This window comes from Pelophylax lessonae (assembly GCF_965119305.1).
Source record: "Pelophylax lessonae genome assembly, chromosome: 1".
Taxonomy (NCBI): Eukaryota; Metazoa; Chordata; class Amphibia; order Anura; family Ranidae; genus Pelophylax; species Pelophylax lessonae.
In genome coordinates this window covers 742,350,020-742,376,408 of record NC_138768.1, presented here as the reverse complement: position 1 = coordinate 742,376,408, position 26,389 = coordinate 742,350,020, and the positions used below count along the sequence as shown (strand labels likewise).

At 41.2% G+C, this 26,389-nt stretch overlaps 1 protein-coding gene across 1 annotated transcript in view; it reads right to left on the bottom strand.

The window, feature by feature from the left end:
• LOC309544332 (uncharacterized protein) overlaps positions 1-26,389 on the bottom strand; it is a gene marked incomplete at its 5' end in the record, with an annotated part of 134,849 nt that overhangs the window by 89,213 nt on the left and 19,247 nt on the right. Inside the window, one exon of the mRNA XM_082243237.1 lies at positions 24,660-24,714. Within this exon, the coding sequence (XP_082099363.1) occupies positions 24,660-24,714 (55 nt within the window). The remainder of the gene's footprint in view (positions 1-24,659; positions 24,715-26,389) is intronic.

The following is a 26,389-nucleotide window of genomic DNA, read 5'->3' as shown; positions in this document are numbered from 1 at the left end:
CAAACAGGAACACTGATCAGGTCAAGGAATCATCGCATGTAGAAGATCCAAACGGTTCTATCCAAGGTCAGTGCTTCAGAATATGAGATGCCCCTCCACCCACAGGACCTACCACTTAAGCTCAGGAGATGGTGGGAGGGTTGCTAACCCATCCTTTCCATTGTTTAACAGATACTGACAGTTTAGTTTACCTATTACTTCTACCAACCCTTCAAGAACCCATCCAACCATTCAGACCAATTGCAGATAATTGCATTCATTTTATTAGTACTCCACTTGAACTTTCATAATATTACTCGGATAATCTACCTTTCTTCTCCCACCTGTTTTTAGTTTTGTTTTGTTTTGTTTTTACACTAAACTTGCTACACTACTTAAATTGACTTCAGTAATCTTTATAAGCACCCATTAGTTTAATCTGTTTAATGGCCTATTGATTTTTGACCAGGAGAGAACCAGTGAACTCCATCAGACGTGCATCACCATAAAGGCCCCATCTAAGCAAAATATAAATGTTGTCTTTTGTGACAATATGTTTTTTTTTTTTCTTGTTGTATTTGAGGAAATTATTAAATTCTGGTATCCTCACATGGAGAGTCTGTTATCAATTGCATTGTAAAGACCTGCAGGCAGACTTGGACTTATCAAGGTAATGTTAGGGGGACTTCATAGTCAGAAAAGGGGTCTTGTTTAGGGGTCAGTTTAAGCTGATTTTTAAAAATTTGTATCAAACCATTAGTGTAGTAGGTCTCTATATAGAGTTAGGGATTTGTATTCGTTTTTAATTTGTATTATTTCTTGCTGGATTGTTATCCTAGTGTAGGCTGCAATTTGTGATTATAATCAGTTTCACTTAAATTGTCATTAATTCCTTGTCAGGGGTGTGACAGAGTGGTCAGTGCAGTAATATTGGGTGTTTGGGCCCTGGACCATACTCAGAGGGTGTAATTCAACTATGGTTCCTAAGGGGGTACGCTACATTTCTAAATCACTGACAATGAACAAAGGTGCAAATCAAAAAAGTAAGAGTGAAAGCCCAACTACAGACTGAGCAGCCCAATCCCCTCCAGCAAAGCATTCCTGCTACCTTTAGTTAAAAAATGCATATATATATATATATATATATATATATACTGTATATACATATATACACACCTCTTTTCTATCAGTTTTCCTTCTGTTTATGCAATGTCACAGGTTTTCTGGTCCTGAATGCTGCTGGTAAAACTGCCACATAATGATTCTTGTGTGCACCCAGAACATTTGGATGAAGCACATTTGGGGGGCATGTCCTGTCCTGGACTAACAGGAAAGGGTTTGAAATTAATGCTGCTTGGCATCATTCAACTCAGGAATAGGGATGATCGAACTTTTGAAAAGTTCGGTTCGACCAGCACACCCGAACCTCCCGAAAGTTCGGCCCGGATTTCAGAACCCCATTGAAATCAATGGGACCCGAACTTCGGTAATCAAAAAACACCATTTTGAAGCCCTAAAACCCAATAAATGCCCCTAAAAAGTGCCTAGGGTTCTGGGTCATGCCCCAGGGACTATTAATCACACAAACAAAAGTTCTTAAAAATTTTCATTTTTGATAGAGAGCCAATTATTGAAAAAAAAAAAAAAAAAAGATTTCTTTGGATTTAGTGTCTGGGGGGTCTAAGAAGTATATTCGAGACAAAAAATAAAATACCAGGGAATAGGTGTGATCACGGTATCGGATCCAGATGGATATGATATCTCAGTTTTTTGGTATGTATAGTACCAGGAACCACAGGCAACCGTAATATTACTATGGGAGAAAAAAGGGGGGTATGTTGAGGGGATATAGATCCTCTCAAGATGGTTGCAATTACTTGGCTCACAAATTTCTGAGGTGCATATTTAAACTTTATTGGTGATTACAAAAATTATTCAAAAAATAAATAAAAATGACATATACAGTTGAAAATAGAGAAAGATGACTAATTATAATCATCTATTTAGGACATTGTTCTCTGGACAGATAACGGTGGGGCAGCTAATTGAAGCGATAATCCCCACCGTGCCTTGCCCACCCTCAAAAGATAGTGGTAGTTGGGAGTAGTACCTCCAATGGAACAGTGTATCACTTCTTTTGTACAATGTATTTCTTATAGAACCATATGTTGCCTATGGAGGTAAATCACTTGCAAATTAAAGGTAAATATATACACTTCTTTCAAAACAAGCATGTAAATATTGAATTTCAGTACATGCAGAGTATGCAAGTGATATAACAAAAAGGCTTCTCCCGACTATCAAGTAGTTAGGATGAAATTTGGTCAAAGTCACAATATGTCTCTTCAAAGTGGGGTGTAAAAATAATGCCCCTGTATGAGATGAATCCAGTAATCAAAAGAAGGAAGATTTATTCTTCTAATGATATTTCAGATCTGTGCGTTGGAGCTCATATTGTGAGGATTTGACAGCGCTGTGGAGTAGTCTTAATCCTATCTTAGGGAGTATAACACTATGCAGCAAGTTGTGTTGATGTAGAATCTATGCGGATGGGGGAGGAAAAGTGGAGGGGGGAGAAGGGGGGGTTGGTAAAGAGTTGTCAGATCCAATTGATCCTTATTGTAGAAGGAGGGGGTGAAACTGTTTTCCTTTTCTTGTGTGTTGAACTTGTGATTTAGAGGGTAGTATCTGTGTTTTGTTCACCGGCAATGGGGGCTCTTGGTACCCGGGACCTGGACAAGTATGAGTATGATGAGTGTCTTCTGGGCTGTGCCCGATTGTAAGACAAAAGAATCGAACAGTGTATGTGTTGTCTTTACTCACCGCTCGTTGTCCGGTCGACCTGTCTCGGTATCGTAGAGCTATATTACCTCAGAGCTTCGCGGGAACATCCAGATTGGTATCCCTCTGTGTGGTTTTTCAAACCACGCCGTTTGTTACTGTCCGTTACTCCGTTCCACCAATATAGTGCTTTATGTTGAACGCTGTATAGCGGGATCTGACAGGGGGGAAAGGGTAAAGGGGAGACCTGCTTTTCCTCCGTGCAAGTGCTTTTTCCTGCTGCATACACGTGTTGAGTCTTTTTGATCCGGTGTTACGGCGGTTAAAGACTTCTACAGAGTCGGCGGTTCCTGTGTTGAGGATGGGCTGTTTGCGGTGGCGTCTGCCATAAGCTGTTGACGCGTTTCGCGTGATTGTACACGCTTCTTCAGAACGCACGGAGGAAAAGCAGGTCTCCCCTTTACCCTTTCCCCCCTGTCAGATCCCGCTATACAGCGTTCAACATAAAGCACTATATTGGTGGAACGGAGTAACGGACAGTAACAAACGGCGTGGTTTGAAAAACCACACAGAGGGATACCAATCTGGATGTTCCCGCGAAGCTCTGAGGTAATATAGCTCTACGATACCGAGACAGGTCGACCGGACAACGAGCGGTGAGTAAAGACAACACATACACTGTTCGATTCTTTTGTCTTACAATCGGGCACAGCCCAGAAGACACTCATCATACTCATACTTGTCCAGGTCCCGGGTACCAAGAGCCCCCATTGCCGGTGAACAAAACACAGATACTACCCTCTAAATCACAAGTTCAACACACAAGAAAAGGAAAACAGTTTCACCCCCTCCTTCTACAATAAGGATCAATTGGATCTGACAACTCTTTACCAACCCCCCCTTCTCCCCCCTCCACTTTTCCTCCCCCATCCGCATAGATTCTACATCAACACAACTTGCTGCATAGTGTTATACTCCCTAAGATAGGATTAAGACTACTCCACAGCGCTGTCAAATCCTCACAATATGAGCTCCAACGCACAGATCTGAAATATCATTAGAAGAATAAATCTTCCTTCTTTTGATTACTGGATTCATCTCATACAGGGGCATTATTTTTACACCCCACTTTGAAGAGACATATTGTGACTTTGACCAAATTTCATCCTAACTACTTGATAGTCGGGAGAAGCCTTTTTGTTATATCACTTGCATACTCTGCATGTACTGAAATTCAATATTTACATGCTTGTTTTGAAAGAAGTGTATATATTTACCTTTAATTTGCAAGTGATTTACCTCCATAGGCAACATATGGTTCTATAAGAAATACATTGTACAAAAGAAGTGATACACTGTTCCATTGGAGGTACTACTCCCAACTACCACTATCTTTTGAGGGTGGGCAAGGCACGGTGGGGATTATCGCTTCAATTAGCTGCCCCACCGTTATCTGTCCAGAGAACAATGTCCTAAATAGATGATTATAATTAGTCATCTTTCTCTATTTTCAACTGTATATGTCATTTATATTTATTTTTTGAATAATTTTTGTAATCACCAATAAAGTTTAAATATGCACCTCAGAAATTTGTGAGCCAAGTAATTGCAACCATCTTGAGAGGATCTATATCCCCTCAACATACCCCCCTTTTTTCTCCCGGTCTAAGAAGTATACCTGTGAAGTTTCAGCTCTGTAGCATGTCCAGAACCAGAAAAAAAGTTTGTTTGTATTAGAATTGCAGTAGAGCAGGATAGTGGCTTCGCTATTTTCACACCCGGCTTTTTGTTGCAGGCGTTTATAGGGCTTTTTGTGTTTGGAGGCAGGCATGACATCTGAACTTCTGTGTAGGGGTATATATACACACACACACACATGTATGTATATATACACATACACATATATAGGTGTGAAAGTAGCAGAACCCTATGGCTGCGCTAATGAAATTATTAACAGCCATAGGACTTCGCTCCTTTCACACCTATATGTGTGTATGTGTATAAATACATATAAGTGTGTGTGTGTATATATATATATATATCTATATATATCTATCTATATATATATATATATATATATATAGATATATATATACACCCCTATACACAAGTTCAGATGTTATGCCTGCCTCCAAAGACGCCCAAAAAATGCCCAAAAAAAAACGTCTGCAACAACACACCTGGGCGTTTTTGTAGCAGACGTTTTTTTTGGACATTTTTTGGGCATCTTTGGAGGCAGGCATAACATCTGAACTTGTGTATAGGGGTATATATACACACACACAGAAAAAGATAAAATCCGGGGAAAGAGGAGGATCTCAGAGTGTATAGGAAATAGATTTTCCTATTGTGGAAAAAAATCAAATTTAAATGGTAGTTTGTAACAGGAACCACAGGCAACCGAAGAAAACTCGACAAAAAGGTTGGGGGGTAGAGGGGATAAAGATCCTCTCTAGAAGGTTGCAATAACTAGGCTCACTAATTTCTATAGTGCATAAATAATTTTATTAGGTGATATCAAGTAACATAGATAGACAAACAATTTCATATAGCTGACATTTCAGCGAATATAAGGTAAAATCGCAGGACCCTATGGACCAGGAAAGGTATACTGCTTTTAATGCAGTATCCCTACCATACCAAGTCCACCCTGTGGAAATAATCTTAAATGTTTTAAGATTATAAAGAAGCTTGGGTGATCGATCTCTGTGGATCCTATTCACCTCTACTGGAGTCTAATCTTAGAGTATGCAAAAATGCCTTTTAGAGTGCACTATACAAAATATGTTATTTCTTGCATAACTAAACAGAGATAATCAAGTACATATTAACATCATGTGCATATGATCATAGGCATTGAGCTTCTTCCGACCTTGGAAAGATAAGAGATGTAACTGGTTAAGAACCCAGTATGTGGAAAAAATATATATATATAAGTATAGAATGGGGAGTCAAAAATGTCCCTTGAAAAAGAGTGTGTGTTTTTATTTCTTGCACGTGGGTTTAATCGTTGGAGCTCGTGTAGTGGAGAAATATTTGGAATGTGGTAATCCGGATTGGTTACATCCAGAGGTATGACACTATGCAGCGGCTTGGGGTACCATGGAGTACTATGTTGTGGAAAAGTGGTATAGATCAAATATCTGTGGAGACTGAGGAGATTTCCTTTCTCTTTGCTGAGCAATGCATAAATGGCTTCTTTTAGAGCTTTTGGCTTGCTTGGCTGTACAGAGGGGCTAGTGGCACCCGGGACCAGGACACCTTTGTTCAGGGGAGTATATCCTTATGAGTATGCATACATAGGTCTCTGATTTGGACTTGATAGTGTGGTAATGTTAAGGGATGGTGAGTGTTTGCATCCGCTCACCGTTACTCACCCGTAGATGTCCGGTCAACCTGCCTCGGTGTCATTGAGCTACGTTACCTCGTTTCCTTCGGGGCACCTCTAGATCTGTGTCATCATGTGATGTAGACAGCCTTGATCGTATCTAATCTCTCGCTGCTCATCTCCGGATGCGGTTCCTTCGGTCACTGAAATGTAGAAAGTCTTCCGAGGTCCGGGGGATTAAGGTGGGGGGAGGGATTGAAGAGAGGGGTTGGAGTCGTGATCTCTTGCGTCTCTGGTACTCTCCTGGCTGCCGCGTGCATGTGCCGTACCCGTGTCTTTCATTCCATGAACGGTCGGAGGTTCCTTGGTGGGGTGGGCATGGGGTGGGCGTGGTGCTGGCGTATGTCGTTTACGCGTTTCGCGTGATGACGCACGCTTCTTCAGAACGTCGATGTACCGTTCAGCCGTTGTTTATGTATCCATTGTCTTTCTCTGATTGGACAGTTTTGTGATAGTCTTAATTGCTTAGCTGAACAAGTGCCATCTAGTGGATTTAAACAGTAATGCCCTGTTTATTTTGCTAGTTCCAGTCCGTATTGATGTTAATGCAGGTCATCAATAAAAAACAAAGACAAGAAGGCTGACAGTGATTATATGTGGACAGTGGTAAAAAACAACACAGTTTGTGAACCATAATGGTAACTAGACATATAATATTGTAACCTCAAAGTAAAAAATAAGAAAAATGGCATTTGTATAAGGAGACTGGGGGGAAGGGAGTCAATAATTTTAACACACATTACCATACATCAAGATAATGTAAGGTTTATATATGGTTTATATACACTGAGATTAGTTTATATCTCTTGGTAGTCTATTATTTGAATTTTTATACTGGATATGGAAGGAGTATGGCCTATTTGATGTTTATTATCATTAATAGTATAGATGCATTGTTTTGAGAGATTGAATATATGAGTCTGTTTCAGGGATCCAGGAAGACTTTCAAACTTAGTTCATTGTTGAGGCCCTTAGGCGCTAAAGTCTCCAGTCTAAAGATCCATGCTTTTTCGTGGCGTAGCAGGACCTGATCAAAATCGCCACGTCATGCTGGGATATTTAGTGCCCGAAATCCTTTAACCTTTAGTCCTATGGGCTTACCTTCATGTCACTGTCAGCCTTCTTGTCTTTGTTTTTTATTGATGACCTGCATTAACATCAATACGGACTGGAACTAGCAAAATAAACAGGGCATTACTGTTTAAATCCATTAGATGGCACTTGTTCAGCTAAGCAATTAAGACTATCACAAAACTGTCCAATCAGAGAAAGACAATGGATACATAAACAACGGCTGAACGGTACATCGACGTTCTGAAGAAGCGTGCGTCATCACGCGAAACGCGTAAATGTCATACGCCAGCCCCACGCCCACCCCACCAAGGAACCTCCGACCGTTCATGGAATGAAAGACACGGGTACGGCACATGCACGCGGCAACCAGGAGAGTACCAGAGACGCAAGAGATCACGACTCCAACCCCTCTCTTCAATCCCTCCCCCCACCTTAATCCCCCGGACCTCGGAAGACTTTCTACATTTCAGTGACCGAAGGAACCGCATCCGGAGATGAGCAGCGAGAGATTAGATACGATCAAGGCTGTCTGCATCACATGATGACACAGATCTAGAGGTGTCCCGAAGGAAACGAGGTAACGTAGCTCAATGACACCGAGGCAGGTTGACCGGACATCTACGGGTGAGTAACGGTGAGCGGATGCAAACACTCACCATCCCTTAACATTACCACACTATCAAGTCCAAATCAGAGACCTATGTATGCATACTCATAAGGATATACTCCCCTAAACAAAGGTGTCCTGGTCCCGGGTGCCATGAGCCCCTCTGTACAGCCGAGCAAGCCAAAAGCTCTAAAAGAAGCCATTTATGCATTGCTCAGCAAAGAGAAAGGAAATCTTCTCAGTCTCCACAGATATTTGATCTATACCACTTTTCCACAACATAGTACTCCATGGTACCCCAAGCCGCTGCATAGTGTCATACCTCTGGATGTAACCAATCCGGATTACCACATTCCAAATATTTCTCCACTACACGAGCTCCAACGATTAAACCCACGTGCAAGAAATAAAAACACACACTCTTTTTCAAGGGACATTTTTGACTCCCCATTCTATACTTATATATATATTTTTTTTCCACATACTGGGTTCTTAACCAGTTACCTCTCTTATCTTTCCAAGGTCGGAAGAAGCTCAATGCCTATGATCATATGCACATGATGTTAATATGTACTCGATTATCTCTGTTTAGTTATGCAAGAAATAACATATTTTGTATAGTGCACTCTAAAAGGCATTTTTGCATACTCTAAGATTAGACTCCAGTAGAGGTGAATAGGATCCACAGAGATCGATCACCCAAGCTTCTTTATAATCTTAAAACATTTAGGATTATTTCCACAGGGTGGACTTGGTATGGTAGGGATACTGCATTAAAAGCAGTATACCTTTCCTGGTCCATAGGGTCCTGCGATTTTACCTTATATTCGCTGAAATGTCAGCTATATGAAATTGTTTGTCTATCTATGTTACTTGATATCAACTAATAAAATTATTTATGCACTATAGAAATTAGTGAGCCTAGTTACTGCAACCTTCTAGAGAGGATCTTTATCCCCTCTACCCCCCAACCTTTTTGTATATATACACACACACTTATATGTATTTATACACATACACACATATAGGTGTGAAAGGAGCGAAGTCCTATGGCTGTTAATAATTTCATTAGCGCAGCCATAGGGTTCTGCTACTTTCACACCTATATATGTGTATGTGTATATATACATACATGTGTGTGTGTATATATACCCCTACACAGAAGTTCAGATGTCATGCCTGCCTCCAAACACGTCCATAAAAAAGCCCAATAAAACGCCTGCAACAAAATGGCCAGGTGTGAAAGGAGCGAAGCCACTATCCTGCTCTAATGCACTTCTAATAGAAACGATCTTTTTTCTATGGCGGTCACCCTGAAATGGAAGGGTTTGGTCACCCTGCCATAGCAGTCAGAGTCAGTTAACCCTACACTACACTACAGTCCCCTGACACTTAACACTTTCCCTACAGAAACTAGATTATTAAATCTAACTATAGTGGAAAATAGTACCCTAACTACACTAGATATCCCTTTACTCTCACTAATAATTGCTAAATGACACTTTGAAGCAGGAGTAACAGAACTGCTTCCACTCTCTTCTACAGCCCCGTATTAAAGTGCTAGAGATTTGGCGGGGCTATCTTATATACTGGGGGGCGTATTCACTACTGATTGGCCTCTGGACCCCCTAGTCACTCCAATTACATTCCTAGCATCCTCCTGCCCCCTCAATTGGCTTTTACTGATGGTTCTGATCCAATCACAGGCTTTTAAAGCCCAGTTCCTGTCCCATTGCATTTTGGTCGGTTCTGGTTGCCGAATTCCGAACTTTTTCGAACAGTCAATGTTCGGGTCGAACCGATGGTCGACCCGAACCGTTCGATCATCCCTACTCAGGAAAGGAACAGCAATGGATCGCAGAATTTTTTTTTTTTTAATTAAAGTAATTGAAGGACTTTTGCTTTCGGTGTGTAGCAGCCCCCTTAACCACTTAAACCCCGGAAGATTTTACCCCCTTCCTGACCAGGGCCTATTTTGCGATTCGGCACTGCGTGAATTTAACGGACAATTGCGCGGTCGTGCGACGCTGTACCCAAATGAAATTGATGTCCTTTTTTTCCCACAAACAGAGCTTTCTTTTGGTGGTATTTGATCACCTGTGCAATTTTTGATCATGCGCTATAAACAAAAAAAGAGCGACATTTTGCAAAAATAACAATATTTTTCACATTTTTTTATATGAAATTCCCCCCCCCCCCCAAAAAAAAATGTAAAAATCAAAATTTTTTAACATTTTAGGCCAAGTTGTTTTCTGCTACATATGTTTGGTAAAAAAAAAAAAAAAAATCGCAAAAAGCGTATTTTGATTGGTTTGCGCAAAAGTTATTGCTTTTACTAACTAAGGGAAAGATTTTTGTCATTTTTATTGTTTTTTTTTTTAACGAGTAATGGCGGCAATCTGCGATTTTTTTTGCGGGACTGCGACATTGTGGCGGACAGATCGGACCCTTGACTGACATTTGACACTTTTGGGGGTACCAGTGACATTACTACAGTAATCAGGGCTATACATATGCACTGTTACTGTAAAAATGACACTGGGAGGGAAGGGGTTAACTTTATTGGAGAGGGAGGGGTTAAGTGTGTCCCTAGGGGCGTGTTTCTAACTGTGATTGGATGTGGCTGTGTGTGTGTAACAGCATAGCAGGACCGTATGATCTGTGCTTTTACACAGGGAAGAATGACAGGCGGCTTTGTTTACATTAGCCGCCTGCCTTTCTCCCTCTCCACCCGACGATCGTGAGTGACCGGCGGACATCAGTCACACGCGCGAGCTTCCTAGTGGACGAGCTCGCCCCCTATTGGCTCCCAGACTAGTGATGTACCAGTACGTCACTTTGCCTGGGAGGGGCTGACCACCGCCGTTTATAGTTGGGCGGCGGTTGGCAAGTGGTTAATACTCACCAGAGCCCCCTCTTGATACAGCGATGTGCATGAGAGACTCAGCTGTCCCGAGACTTCCTCTCCTCATTGGCTGAGACAACAGTGGGTGTCCATTGGCTCCAACTGCTGTCAATCACACAGTGAGCCAATGAGGAGAGAGTGGGGGGGGGGGGCAGGCCGAGCCAAGGCTTTATGTGTCTTAAGGATGCACAGAGTAGCGGTGAGCATGCAGTGATGCCCCCAGGGAAAGAGGCTTTCTCTGGGGGCACTACTCGAAGGGAAGAAGCCAGAGCGCCAGCGAGGGACCCGAAAAGAAGAGGATCGGGCTCCTCTATACAACACCACTGCACAGAGCAGGTAAGTATAACATGTTTATTTATTTATTTATTTTTTAAACCAAGCTTAAATATCACTTTAAGACGGAGTTGGATGGGCTTGAAGTCAGAGCTCCTAAACTGCAAAATGATTCCAGGTCATTGACGACTGATTCAGCATGACATCCGGGCAACAGGAATTTTCATAAGGTCAGCAATGGCATCCTCAATACTTTCTCGGTATACATTTTCTTTATGAAAGGAGCATTTTATTTTTAATTACAGCAAAAGAAGACTGAAAGGTTCTGTTCTAGAAGGCAGAAAATATCATTAACCACCTAGTGAACCCCTTTCTTTCATCATAAAGTTTCCTGTATTTATTTTGGATAGTTCTATACATCTGATAAAGCGCTGAAACACTGTTTGACATAAATAAATGATTTCATAAAAGCAAACTGAAGAAGTGCAGCATGTGAATGCCAACAAGATTTATTATGCAAGCCCTTGTTCAAATTAATAAGCATCTTTCTGGTATTTTATTAAATGTGTTGAGCAGAGTCTAATGTACTCTGGCACAGATCCAACGCTTTATAGACTCCAGCCTGTAATTCCTTTAAGCCTTGCCTATCTTCACATCTAATTTCCTCTACATAGGATGTGAACTCTGTTATATAAATCCATTTCAGCTTGTTGGCTATAAAGTATATGCCATGCTGTAATCATTGATTCTACTAGATTTTTGTGACAACTCTGAACTATAAGACTTAGTTGGTCATAAACTTTCTTCATCTTATCTTTAACTTTGAAATTCCAACCTGATCAATATATTATTTTCAGAGTTTTATATCCTTGTATAAGTCATCACCCTGTGGCATCTGGATTGTATCATAAATAATGAGATCTATAACAGTTGTATAAAACACTTAGCTGACATGTGGTTGGGATGCAGTTTTAGCCAAATCTTTGACAAAATGTAAAATTTGAGGTCAATACAGCCACAAAGTATAAAGCCAATGGGAATTCAAACAATTAGTTAACAGACAAATCACCAGGTCTACAATAAGGGTAGTGTGTGTGACCTGATGGAAACAGCATTTCTTGAAACCTTGCATTCAAAAGTCTCCATATGACAGACATTAAACTGCAGGCAAATATTAACAGAAACCTGAAATGCTAATAAATACCAATTAATACAGTTATGCATTCAATAAAATGTATTAACCACTTCTGGACCAGAAGATTTTCCTCCTTAATGACCAGGCCATTTTTTTGCGATTCGGCACTGTGTTACTTTAACGGACAATTGAACGGTAATGCGACACCGTACCCAAATAAAATTGATGTATTGTTTTCCCACAAATAGAGCTTTCTTTTGGTGGTATTTGATCACCTGTGCGATTTTTATTTTTTTCGCTATAAACAAAAAAGTAGCGACAATTCTGGAAAAAAAATAACAATCATTTTCACTTTCTGCTATATAACATTAAAAAAAAAAAAAAAAATGTAAAAATCACATTTTTCATCATTTTAGGCCAATTTGTATTCTACCACATATTTTTGGTAAAAAAAAAAAAAAATCCAAATAAGCGTATTTTGATTGGTTTACTCAAAAGTTATTGCGTCTACAAACAAGGGGAAATATTTATGTCATTTTGTATTTATTTTTTTACTAGCAATGGTGGCGATCAGCGATTTTTAGCGGGGCGGGGCTGCGACACTGCGGCAGACAGATCCAACACCTAACTGACATTTTTGACACTTTTGGGGGGTACCAGTGACATTACTACAGTAATCAGTGCTAAAAATATGCACTGTTACTGTAATAATGACACTGGCAGGGAAGGGGTTAACCCAGGGGCGATTAAAGGGGTTAAATGTGAGCCTAGGGGGTTTTTTTCTAACTGTGGGGGGGGGGGGTGGGCTTGTGAAATCAACACAGAAACCTGTGTTCCTAAATAGGAAGATCACAGGAGCTGTGTGCTGATTCCTGAGAGAACAACAGCAGACCACCGTTCGTCTCTTCGTGGGGAGAGCTCACGGGTGTCCAGGAGCAATCGCGATCACCGGCCCCTTGGATCAGCTTCCCCACTCCTGCAAACCGCCGTACAGGTACAGCGATTCACGAGAACCTGCTGACCTGCCGCTGTATATAGGCAGTGGCTGGTCGGCAAGTGGTTAACTGTATTTTTATATTCAGCTTTTGTAAGCAACCAGATTTGACTTAGTATCAGCCTCTTCTAAAGCCCTTAAAAAGTGACAGCTGCATGACTGCTAACAGGAGGAGAGAGAAGAGTGAACAGTGAGATTATCTCGATCTGCTGTGGACCAGGCTGCAATGCTTAAAATGGATGTAATGCCTAAAGTGGATGTAAACCCCATTCCTGAAATTTGAGCTCACATATATCTGTAGTGTTTACTTATCTCTCTCCAAAGCCTTAAGTCCTGTGTCTTTCTGCTGCTCTGTTCCTCTGTTATCAGCATGATAACTTCTGACAAGTTCTCCAACACAGGAGATAAAAGCAGCTGGAAATTTGTGTGGGGATGGGTGCATAGAGATAGATAAGCAGAGAGCTGGTCTATTCACGGCACAGCTCTGCATGTTTCTTCCTTCCTCTGGCTATGTGGAGGGAGGGGGGGTGCCCCGAGGACACCACACCCAGTGCTAGAACAGGAAAAATAAATTCTAATACGATGTTTGCTTTCTAAACAGTGTAGAAAGTTGAAGACAGCAGATATACAGTACAAATAAAACATTTGTAGGGAGATATTTTCCATCTCTGCGTATCATCTGAGGCCGTTCATTTCACTGGGTATATGTGAGGGTCTACATCCACTTTAAAGGCATGTCAGCAACCTGGCTGACTGACTACATATCAGTACCACATGATCAACAGAAATACAAATTATTTGGCATGTAAAACAACCCCCATATATGTATTTCCATTTTTATACTTTCATGTTTGATGGACTTCTACGTGGTGGCTAACACATTAGAAGGCTTCTGTAGTAATGGAGGTGGTGAATAGGTTTATAATAAAATTACAGCGTTTGACTTCCTTTTTCCTCTTAGGCAGGAAATGTGTACTCTCTCTTCCTTCGAGAACACACACACAATATGCACCATGCCCCCAGTGACCGAGGGGTTGATATACTAAAGGCAAATAGACTGTTGATTTTGCATGGGAAGCTGCACTTTGTATGGAAATTCGCCCCAGACCTTAGTGAATGTCGTGAAGTTTTACTTTGCAAAGAATACCCAATCATGTGAATTAATTCAGAACACCTGGGAGACATCTGGTTTTGAGGGTCTTTCACCGGGTCTCCCTGCGGTTGAAGCAAATCATTTAAATCTTTGAGAGATGAGTTGAATTTACAGGCTGCACTGGGAAGGAGGTCATGTCATCAGAGGTCATTGGAAGTGGGCAGAGAGTCTAGAAGCCCCAGACTCAGCCCTTGCTTCTCTGTGCATGTCCCTGCAATTGTGTTAAGAGGGAACAGTTGTAGAGTATGCAGTGGCAGAGTTGCTGGGTAGCAGAAAGGTTTAGTTGCCAGTGGTGTTAAGGGTTGTACTGGGTGACCAAAACGTGCAGTGTCTTGGCTATTGGGATGTAGTATGAGGGGTATTGGGAGGCAGGGATGTTCATAGTCAAGGGTTTAGTAGTAGGAAAGCAGGTTGTCCGGGAAATGCAATGTCAGGGTGCAGAGTGCCAAGGGTACTGAATTCTTCATAGGTCTGAATGCAAAAGCTGGGTACTTGTAAGCCTGCAGTGCGTCTTCTCCAAATGAGGGCCATTGAATATGGTAAGTGGAAGGGGGTTTAATTATTATTGGGAGGGGGGTCATTAGGCTTAAGTTATTTGAAGTTATAGATAGCTTTAGAATTATATTGCAATAATGTTTATTTTGATGTGCATTTCCACAATGCAGGATAACACGGCAACACCAATACACAAGTACAGCATGTGCCAACAGACCTGCACTGCCACACTGCAGTGCACCCACAATGTACATGCCTTGCATTGTGGTACACTGCATTAAAAAAAAATGTGCAGGTCTGATTTTTTTTTTTTATGTTGCTGCTCATTCTTGACTTCACACTGCCCAGTGTGATCCTGCTGCACTTTGGGCAAAGCGCAGTTAGCCTGGGGGTTTCATGAGGGTTAGCTGCATTTTCCCATAGATGCCTATGATGTCCCGTGGTTTTGGTGTGGTTCCTGAAAGCGCAGCAAAGATGCAGCATGCAGGAGTTTTGGTGCACATTCTGAAACCGCACCAAAACCGCAGGACCTCATTGAAAACTGCGGTTTAGCTGTGCTTTAGCAAAATTGCAGCAGGGCAGTGTGAAGCCTCTCTAACAGGCAAAATACTTCACATTAATGTGTATGCATTAATATAAAACAATGGAATGATATAGTGTGATGGGGGCCAGCACCGCCTTCAAAGACCCAATAGACCCCCTACCACAGCACACGAGCATGACACTTTATGCACCTGTTGCTCCCCAAACCTGGAAGGCCCACTAAATACCCTTCTGCTTTTCCAGATGCCCCAAATCAATGCAGATGGCATTAAGATGCACACCATCTCTTCTCAGATATTGCTAGGACTCATCCTCCAGCTCTCAATGACATATTGCCAGGTCCACATTTTAGGCAAAAAACCTTGCTACCTCCTCGTTGACCTTTATCCTGGGCCACATGCCACTCAGACCTGGCAACTATATCGGACCACACAAATATGGTATCCAAGAAAAAATGACTGAAGTCGTAAAAAATCGAACTTAATATCCTGTCTTTGCTCACGCATGGAGCGCAAGCCTAGGTCATTGACCCCGACATGCAAGAGGACCACATAAGGGGGCCTGTCCAATCTAGAATAAAGATGCATGTCGGGCAAGATCCTAGACCACAGGATTCCTGGAACGCCCAGCCAGCAAACTCTTACCTCACTCCTGAACAGGCCTAACTGCCTACCCTTTGTCCTAACCTCCGTCCACCTGGCACCCCCAAAAACATATGAGTGACCCAAGATCCACATCAAGCACGCCTCGGAATCAGCATGAGAATAGAAAATGGGAGGTGGAAATACAACACCCCCAGGAATCCTAACTATATTAACAAACAACAAGAGGATAGGAAACACATTAAATAATGAAGACAGGTTGTACCCTGTTAGTGATTTGGTCAATCCCATCCCCACTATACTTAAGTCTAATCTGTTCTATGTAAGAGCGGAGCCTCCGGAAGAGTCCTTTGCCACTGGAATAAAATCAAGTAGTCTGCGTGTGGTACATAGGACTTCTCGTCTGTTTAATACATATCCAGAGATCTTTATACAAAGAATACAGGATGCATTCAGAAAGGAGGGGTGTCTAGGGTACATTCCTTATAAGGGGGTATAAACTAATCAATTTCGAGCTATAGGAAACACGCTCCATTTACAGGCATTAATGTATTAAGTAGATTCTATTGGTTAATAAAGAAAGCTTAGACATTTCTGATCTCATCCTCATAAAGAGGAACTAAACTATAAGGCGACAGGAAACATGATAGTATAATTAGAACATGCTTATAATGTCAATTGCAAGATACGTACAGAATGGAGTTTAAACACATAGATATACAAAATGGATACTAAATGGATACTAAAGATGGAGGAGCATGTCCCAAGCTCCTACATACCCTACAAGACGGCACAACTTAGCCCGGCACAACAGATAGCAAACCTTAGAAGTTACAATAAATGAGGGCGCACATAGGACCAAAATCTGACTGATTCCCACTGCCCAATGTGCTTAATGACCTATTCATTAGGTCCCCATCGGACCGCTTACATTGCCGCCCCAATCCGATCCGAAAGCAATGAGAAGAATAGTTGTCTGCACTCAAACCAGTGGAAGACAGGCATTTCCTGAACACTGCTCTAAAATGGAATTGAGACATTGCTGTCCCATCCCCATGCATAAAGGGAACTCCTGGAAGATTTGGCTGAAGCCAGCAAAAAAAAACCTACAGCCAGTACAGGGCAAACTGGAGAAGAGGGAACCACAAACACAGCCCCTCCAACCACAAACACACCCCCTCCAAGAACCCCTCCTACTGATCTGTGATAGATTTTCTTAACAGAATACCCAATGCAGTGTCTCGTAACCATACATCCCGTACGCTTAAACCACCCTCACCGCGGTTGTTCCAGCTGACCAATTCCCCCACCCGACAAGCCCCAAAAAAGGCCAGCACAACGATGGCCCAGAACAAAGCAACCTCATAGGCAGAAGAACCAACCCTATCCAATTGACCAACTACAGCACCAAGAACTTCAAATGAAATCGGGCATCGAGCATCCGCCACAGAGCGACCCTTACCATAATCCCACATAGCATGCCTGGCCAGAAAAACCTTGGTAACATCTCTGTGACCAGACAACTTAAACATGAAAACCAGACCAGCCAACTTCTGAGACATAGCAGAGACAGACACACCTCGTTCAAAATTCCTGCCAAAATAAAGCAACACGTGTACATTATCGCCCTCGAGAGAACACCTCCCAACTTCATTCACCAGATCGCTCCATTCCTGCCACACACTGTAGTATGAGGACCAAACTGAGGAACATACCAAATGACGAATTGAGAACTTGGAAGCAGCAATGCAATGTTCCACAGATGCTTGGGGCATGAAATTCTGCGCTGCTCCGCTGCCAGTGGCAACCGACAGAATCTGTCCTACTGGAAACAAGACAGCCACTGAGTTATCAACTCCTGGAACGTGCACAATTCCATGGACAGTACATAGGGAAACAGTTCCAGAACAGCCAAATTATGCACTATACCAACATCCCTCAATTCCACTGGCCAACTCTTAGCACTTCAACGACCCTGACAGCAGGTTCCATAACCAACATAGCCCACCGCGTCAGTAAACAGTTCTAAATCAGAATTAGAAATCACCTGCTCCTGCCAAAGAGAGCGACAATTGTAAGAAACCAGAAATGAAGTCCACATTTGCAAGTCCTCACGCTGATGCTGCCCCAGCTGAATATAAGGATAAGAATGTGGCGCCCTAATGTCAACTGTAGCAGCTGTACCAGCCGCAAAACGTTTATAAAAAACGTGGCCCATGGGTATACTGTAACAAGTAAAATTCAACTTGCCCAACAGAGAAGTTTTTTTGCATTGCCTGGTGGCAGAAACTGTCCCCTTCAGATCTTCAAGTTTGTCCAAAGCCAAACGGCATTTCATCGCCAGGGTGTCTATGACAATACCTAAAATCTGCAACTCAGTGGCAGGGCCCTCCGTCTTGTCAGGGGCCAATGTCACACCAAAAAACTCAAAAACATGTTGGACCGTGGCCAAAATTGAGGCACAGATAGTACTTTCAGCAGGCCCTATGCACAAGAAATCATCTAAATAATGGATGACTGAATTAAGCCCGGAAACATCCCAAACTACCCATTCCAAAAAGGAACTAAACATTTCAAACAATGAAAAGAAATGGCACAGCCTATCATTAAACATCTATTAACAAAAATTCTGCCCTTGCAATTTGCACCCCAGCAGATGGCAACAACTAGGATCAGCCTTGGCCAACAACGAACCTTCACCATACCTACAAACCCACGACACTGCCATATCAAAAGAAGTATAGGCCACCGTGCAAAGCTCCAGATCAATGGCATCATTCACTGAACCCCCTTTAGGATGAGACAAGTGACGAATGAGGTGTAACTGATTGTGTTCTTTTTTGGGAATAACTGATTTGTGTTTGTTTTTTGGGGATAATAACCAACGATTTTTTTCATTCCTAATGTTTCTCCTTCACGTTAAAGCTTAATTCTGGGCTGGAAAAAAATACCCCTGCAGTGGTAATACTTACCTTTTTCCTGGATCCCTTGGGTTCCCTTTCTGTGTAGTCAGGTCCCTGCAGCCTCCGTTCTAAGCACTTCACGGCAACGGTCGTATGCCAGGTCCCTCTATAAACAGTGCAGGAGGGTACTAGACCTACATTTTATGTAATGACACCAATGGAACACCCCAAGCCAAGCCTGCTGAAGCAGAGAATCAGAGTAAGTGCCAGATCATCTCCTACCAAGACATAATGAGCATTTAGTCCTTACAGTAAAGAGAGATCCCAACAAAAGGTTATTTTTCTTAAGTTCAGCTTTAAGTAATGAATGAAGAAAAGTACATACTATATATAGAAAGCATGTAAACATGCATGCAAAACACACAAAATCAAACCTCTTAAACAAGTAAGCTGGCTAGCCACCCTGATCGCATTCATTTCACAAGATGCATCAACAAAGCTGAGACAGCTTTTGACACAAAAGTAATGAAGAAAACTTTTTTGCAAATTCTTTTGCATTTTTGGGGCCATCCATGGGACTTGTACTTCATATACATTTAGAATTTTAGATTTGCTTTAAGGTATGTTTCAGCACATCTTCGATTTACCATTAAGGACGATTCATTTCAGTTAGACTTGATCCCATTTAAATGATGCAATTAGAACAAATAGTGAATGCAGATTTTATGCACCACTGACTTGTGTTTTTCGCTTTCTGTCAACTGAAAAGTGTCAAAACTGAGTGAAAAGCGCAGATGCATTAAAGCATGTCAAATTGCATTTAATGTTAATGAAACTTTAACCTTAGACACATTTGTCTTTTAAGATGCCTTTCATTACACAAAAAATGATTGTGACAGCCAAATTGGAGTGTGCATTTTATTTTGTCCAAAGCAGCACTGGAGTCAATGTATGAGCAGGAGTTGTTCATACACATGTACTGTACATACACACCGTATATCATATTGTTTTGCATGTTATAATTTGTGTACTTTCCAATCAGATAATGTTGTTCTAAGGGACTATTGATTACTAGTCATGAAAGTTTGACGTGTAAGACACCGCAGTTGCATATATCTGACAGTTAGCCTAGGTTCACACTGAGGCCGGTTTAAAATCTTGCAAGTTCATCTGAACTCATCTGAAATAATTATTTTTACACATGAAACAGTTTGCTTGTTGTAGCAAAATGGACGGTGCTCATAGTTTTTTTGCCTTCCTCTGGATCTGCTGTGGGATTAGGGTTCTGTATGTGCAGGTTTTTTATTTATTTATAAACAAAATATATTCATTTTTCTCTTAGGCTCTATTCACACTGCAGTGCGACTTTGCCATGCAACTTCCTGGCGATTTGCTGGCAACTTGAGTACTACTTGATGTGACTTTGAAGTGACTTTCAGTGAATGCCTGGGTAATCTTCCGGTAATGTCAGATCCAAATCAAATCAATATAGATTATGATTCGGCTTGGAGGCGACTTCCATTAAAGTCTATAGGCACAAGTTGGATAGAAGTCGCCTTGAAGTAGTACAGGAACCTTAGCATAAGTTGAACTTGATAGACTTGTGTCTTTTTATTTAGTCTGACTAAAGCTAGGCTCACACAATGGCAAGTGTAGGAAGGTGTGCTCATCACATGTGTTCCCACACTCGCAGGCAGCCACATCAAAAATGCCCTGCTATTAGGCAGAAACATGGGAATGCCATTAGGCCTCAATGGCATGCCCACGCATTGGAAAACATTCCCTGGGGCCATGTTTTATTAAAAGATGCAGAGCCTTTCTACCCCTATTTCAGCAGTCTATTCAAATGAATGGGCTGCTGTGCCCACCCAAATGCTGCCACAGGGGAAAGATGTGAACCTAGCCTAACTAATTGTGTAACTATTGATAATCTTTATTTTTCATCACTGAGTATTTTATCTCAGGAAGCATTATTTTATTTCCATTTGGAATTGCTCATGCGCTGTCCAGTGGGGGTGTGGGGTAACATTCATAGACACACACGCATTAGCTTGCACTGTGTTGAACGTTAATTTTCATGTTAGAGCAACACATTAATATGATTTTCTAAAATACCTATGCTTAGCAAATTGACCCTATTAAGGAACTTGACTGGCCTGCACAGAGTCCTGACCTCAACACGACAGAACACATTGGGGATGAATTAGAGCAGAGACTGCGAGCCAGGCCTTCTCGTCCACATTAGTGTCTGGTCTCACAAATGCACTTCTAGAAGAATGGTCAAACCCATAGACACACTCCTAAACCTTGTGGACAGCCTTCCGAGAAGAGTTGAAGCTGTTATGGCTGCAAAGGGTGGGCCAATTCAATATTGAACCCTACGGGCTAAGACTGGGATTCCATTAATGTTCATGTGTGTGTAAAGGCTGGTGTCCCAATACTTTTGGTAATATAGTGTATATAGTATGTATGTACAGTGGGTAGCCAGGTGCTTGGATAGAGAAGAGAGCAATTTAGGACACTGCTGCAATGCTCTCTGTGCACCCAATGGACTTCCGCTCAATGGATTAACACTACCTCGCCTCCATCCACCAGCCGAAGGAGTTTAGGAGTCTTGATTGTAGGCAGCATTGAATCATGAGAGATGAAGTTTGGGATAGAAATTTCACTGTGGCAATCTATGGATGATTGAACTACAATTCCCATTGTGAGCTGGATATAAAGAGAAAGACAGCTGTATTTTTCCAAGACTGAATACCGAGGGGCTCCTTTCCTGTGAGGAGACTGAGGTGTGCACAGCACTGCTCCTGTGTGCATATTAACCTGCTACAAGCCTGAGCCTCTGTATTGAGGCCCAAAGGCACTCCAGGCAGATTCAGAAGTGAGCTGACATCTGAAAAATGAGACCTCTGTTGCTCTTTAGCTGAGACTGGTGAGAGGACACTGCTGTCATTAATCTGTTGCTGCTAGCAGAGACTGATCCCATAGGGACTAGCTATCTAACTAGCAGCATTATTTACTGCATGCTAATTTTACTGGGACTGTAAGCATGTGCACCACTGTATAGACAGGGCCCCCAACGCTAGTCGGCTGAGAACTAGGGATAAAAATTGCTCTTTCTGATTGCTGCTTCACAAGAACTTTTCCTATTGTCGATAGTAAGAGGTACCTCTTTAGGAAATTTTAAATGTCATTACTGCCATTCATATAGAGTGTACTCTAAAGTGGTTTACTCTAATTTAGCTGCATAGAACTCCATTCTATACTGCTATAGCCTAGTGAACATATTTTCTAGTGAACTGTGACTAATCTGATCCTTTAATTTCTCATATGTGCATACTACTATTCACTGCAACACATGACAATATATTGGGTTCATTAACCACTAACCAGTCTGATGTTTTCTTTTTGATACTGAACCTTAGTTGCATGTAGGGTAAGTACATTAGTGCTCCCAGTAGCAATGCAGTATCCATTAGCTTAACATGGTGTGTCAGTGGGGCTGAGGTTGTTTCTCAGAGTCAAGGCAGAAGAACAGAGAACCCAATCTACCAGGAAGCTTCTGTGGAGGTAGCAATATATATATATATATATATATATATATATATATATATATGAGAAAAAGTACCTGTGATATATATATATATATTTGCATATATATATTTGCATATATGTATATACAGTGCATCCGGAAAGTATTCACAGCACTTCACTTTTTCCATATTTTATGTTACAGCCTTTTTCCAAAATGGGTTAAATTCATTATTTTCTTCAAAATTCTTCAAACAAACATAATGACAACGTGAAAGAAGTTTGTTTGAAATCTTTGCAAATTTATTAAAAATAAAAAATGAAAAAAAATTAATGTACATACAGTATCTCACAAAAGTGAGTATACCCCTCATATTTTTGTAAATATTTTATTCTAACTTTTCATGTGACAACACTGAAGAAATTACACTTTGCTTCAATGTAAAGTAGTGAGTGTACAGCTTGTATGACAGTGTAAATTTGCTGTCCCTTCAAAGGAAACTCAATACACATCTATTAATGTCTAAACCACTGGCAACAAAAGTGAGTACATGACAATTTCCAAATTGGGCCCAATTAGCCATTTTTTCCTCCCCTAGTGTCATGTGACTCGTTAGTGTTACAAGGGGGCATCCTCAAACGGAAGGTGGAGGAGCGCAAGGTCTCTAACATCCACCAGCTCCGTGATGTCGTCATGGAGGAGTGGAAGAGGACTCCAGTGGCAACCTGTGAAGCTCTGGTGAACTTCATGCCCAAGAAGCTTAAGGCAGTGCTGAAAAATAATGGTGGCAACAGAAAATATTGACACTTTGTGCCCAATTTGGATATTTTCACTTACGGGTGTACTCACTTTTGTTGCCAGCGGTTTAGACATTAATGGCTGTGTGTTGAGTTTTTTTGAGGGGACAGCAAATTTACACTGTTATACAAGCTGTTCACTCACTACTTTACATTGTAGCAACGTGTCATTTCTTTAGTGTTGTCCCATGAAAAAGATAGAATAAAATACTCTTACTAGAGCGGGCCGCCTGGCCAAACTGAGCAATCGGGGAAGAAGGGCCTTAGTCAGGGAGGTGATCAAGAACTCAATGGTTACTCTGACAGAGCTCCAGCGTTTCTCTGTGGAGAGAGGAGAACCTTTCCAGAAGAACAACCATCTCTGCATCACTCCACCAATCAGGCCTGTATGGTAGAGTGGCTAGACGGAAGCCACTCCTCACTAAAAGGCACATGACAGCCCATCTGGAGTTTGCCAAAAGGCACCTGAAGGACTCTCAGACCATGAGAAACAAAATTCTCTGGTCTGATGAAACAAAGATTGAACTCTTTGACCTGAACGCCAAGCGTCATGTCTAGAGGAACCAGGCATCGCTCATCTCCTGGCCAATACCATCCCTGCAGTGAAGCATGGCAGCATCATGCTATGGGGATGTTGTTTAGCTGCAAGAACTGGGAGACTTGTCAGGATCGAGGGAAAGGTTAATGCAGCAATGTACAGGGACATCCTTGATGAAAACCTGCTCCAGAGCACTCTGGACCTTAGATTGGAGTGAAGGTTCATCTTCCCACAGGACAAAGACCCTAAGCACACAGCCATGATAACAAAGGAGTGGCTATGGGACAACTCTGTGAATGTCCTTGAGTGGCCCAGCCAGAGCCCAGACTTGAAGCCGATTGAACTTTGAGATCTGAAAATGGCTGTGCACCGACGCTCCCCATCCAACCTGATCTAGCTTGAGAGGTCCTGCCAAGAAGAATAGGAGAAACTGCCCTAAGATAGGTGTGCCAAGCTTGTAGCATCATACTCAAAAACACTTGAGGCTGTAGTTGGTGCCTAAGGTGCTTCAACAAAGTATTGAGCAAAGGCTGCATATACTTATGTACATGGGTTTTTTTTTTTGTTTTTTGTTTTTTTTAATAAATTTGCTAAAATTTCAAACAAACTTCTTTCACATTGTCATTATGGGGTATTGTTTGTATAATTTTGAGGAAAATAATGAATTTAATCCATTTTGGAATAAGGCTGTAACATAACAAAATCATACAAATACATAGTCATACATATAAATATCTCTCCTTGTCTCATTGACAAACATTCATTATATTCTCAAACTTTATAATCTGTAAGTTTGTTTTCAGAAGAATATCTTCTAAACAACCTAGATGATGTTTAGAGAATCAAGCACTTTATGGCCATTTATAACTATTAAACAGTGTTCTAGCTTATAGTATTTTACTGGTCTATATTACTTAAGCCATTCTACACTGGTCATCTAGTGAAAATGAATATACAAACCTGGGATCATAAGAAAGACTCAGCATATGGGGTCCTGCAGCCTGTAGTGGTTGCCCTGTACAAGCAAGAGATATACAACGCAAGTCACTTATCAAATATGTATATGCACCACCAATAATCTGGTTCTAATCTACCTGTCTGTTGCACTTTTATAGGTCATTTACTCTCATGCTGTTTCATGTTCAAATTCTCAGACTAATTCCTAGGGGCAGATGCGCCTTGGGTCATATTTTTCTCCTCTTGCGTGTGAAAATTAAGAATCAAAGAGACTAATTTCTCCCTGCTTGGTGACTCAGCATCATAAAGTAACATTAGACAGTGTCTAAGTCACGTCACACTAAGTTTAAATTTAAAAAATTCAACCATTTACACTATCCAGATGTGCCACATTTTTGTCATATCATTCATTCCTATAGGTAAATGACCACTAAGTAACATTTACTATCAGTAATTTGTGGTGTTCGCAAATCTATATAATTAAAACCCAACTCCAACCATTTTGTACAATATGGGAAAGAGTTTTTATAGTTTTATTGTCCCTGTTAGGGAGATATCTTTCTCTTACAGTGCTAGTGACACCTAACACAAGGGGTGTCACCAAAATTGGGAACGAGGGGAAAATATCTTCAGTAGGACACATACGGCAATAAATGTCTATTCCTCCGTGTTTGTTATAAAACACTGTTAAAATATGCGGTTTACTTGCCTATATAAATCCAGTGTTGTAGAAACATCAAATTCACACAGGTGGAAACAGTTCCTCTACAGAGACAATTACTTTTTTACTTTGACTCTATTAGTGAATGATTAAAATGACAACCAGTTTTGTAGACCAGCCTTTTTCAACCTAATACCTAAAAATTGCCCAAAAATTGTCTATAGGCTAGTGGAACTAGCTTGAACAACTCACTGACTCACAGTTAACACCTTTATATCACTTTCCTTTCCCTTTAGATTGTAAGTTCTCACGAGCAGGGCCCTCTTAACCTTTTTATCTAGAATTGTATAGAAACTGTACTGTCTCCCATTATTTGGTAAAGCACTTTGAAAACTGTTGGCACCGTATAAATACTGTATAATAATAATACGAGCTGGTATTGTAAAATATGGCTCTAGAAAGTTTTACTTACCATAGGTCAATTGGTTTCAGTATTAATTACAGTAATAGGAAACACAAGGGTAATATAAGGACGCTGAATTTCACAAGAGCCAATTTCCCTAAACTGCGCTCGCTGCTAGAAAATATCAAATGGGATAGAACCCTGGGAACAAAGAACACGGAGGAAAAATGGGAGTGCTTCAAGAGCATACTTAACAAGGGGGTGGGCCAGTGCATTCCACAGGGAAATAAATTTAAAAGAGCAAAACTAAACCCTGGGTGGCTAAACTCCAACATTAAAATGTATATTAGAGCTAAAGAAAAGGCCTTCAAAAAATACAAGACTGAGGGGTCATTGGCAGCATTTAAGCACTACAAAGAGTGTAATAAGAAATGTAAAGATGAAATCAGGGCGGCTAAAATAGAACACGAGAGACATATAGCGGAGGAGAGCAAAAAGAACCCCAAGAAGTTCTTTAAGTATATAAACAGTAAGAAAGCCAGGCCAGAGCACATTGGCCCCATAAAAGATGATAAAGGAAAAATGGCCACTGAGGACAGAGAAAAGGCGGAAGTGTTAAATAATTTCTTTTCTTCAGTCTTCACAAAGGAATCGGGGGGCTACACGAAA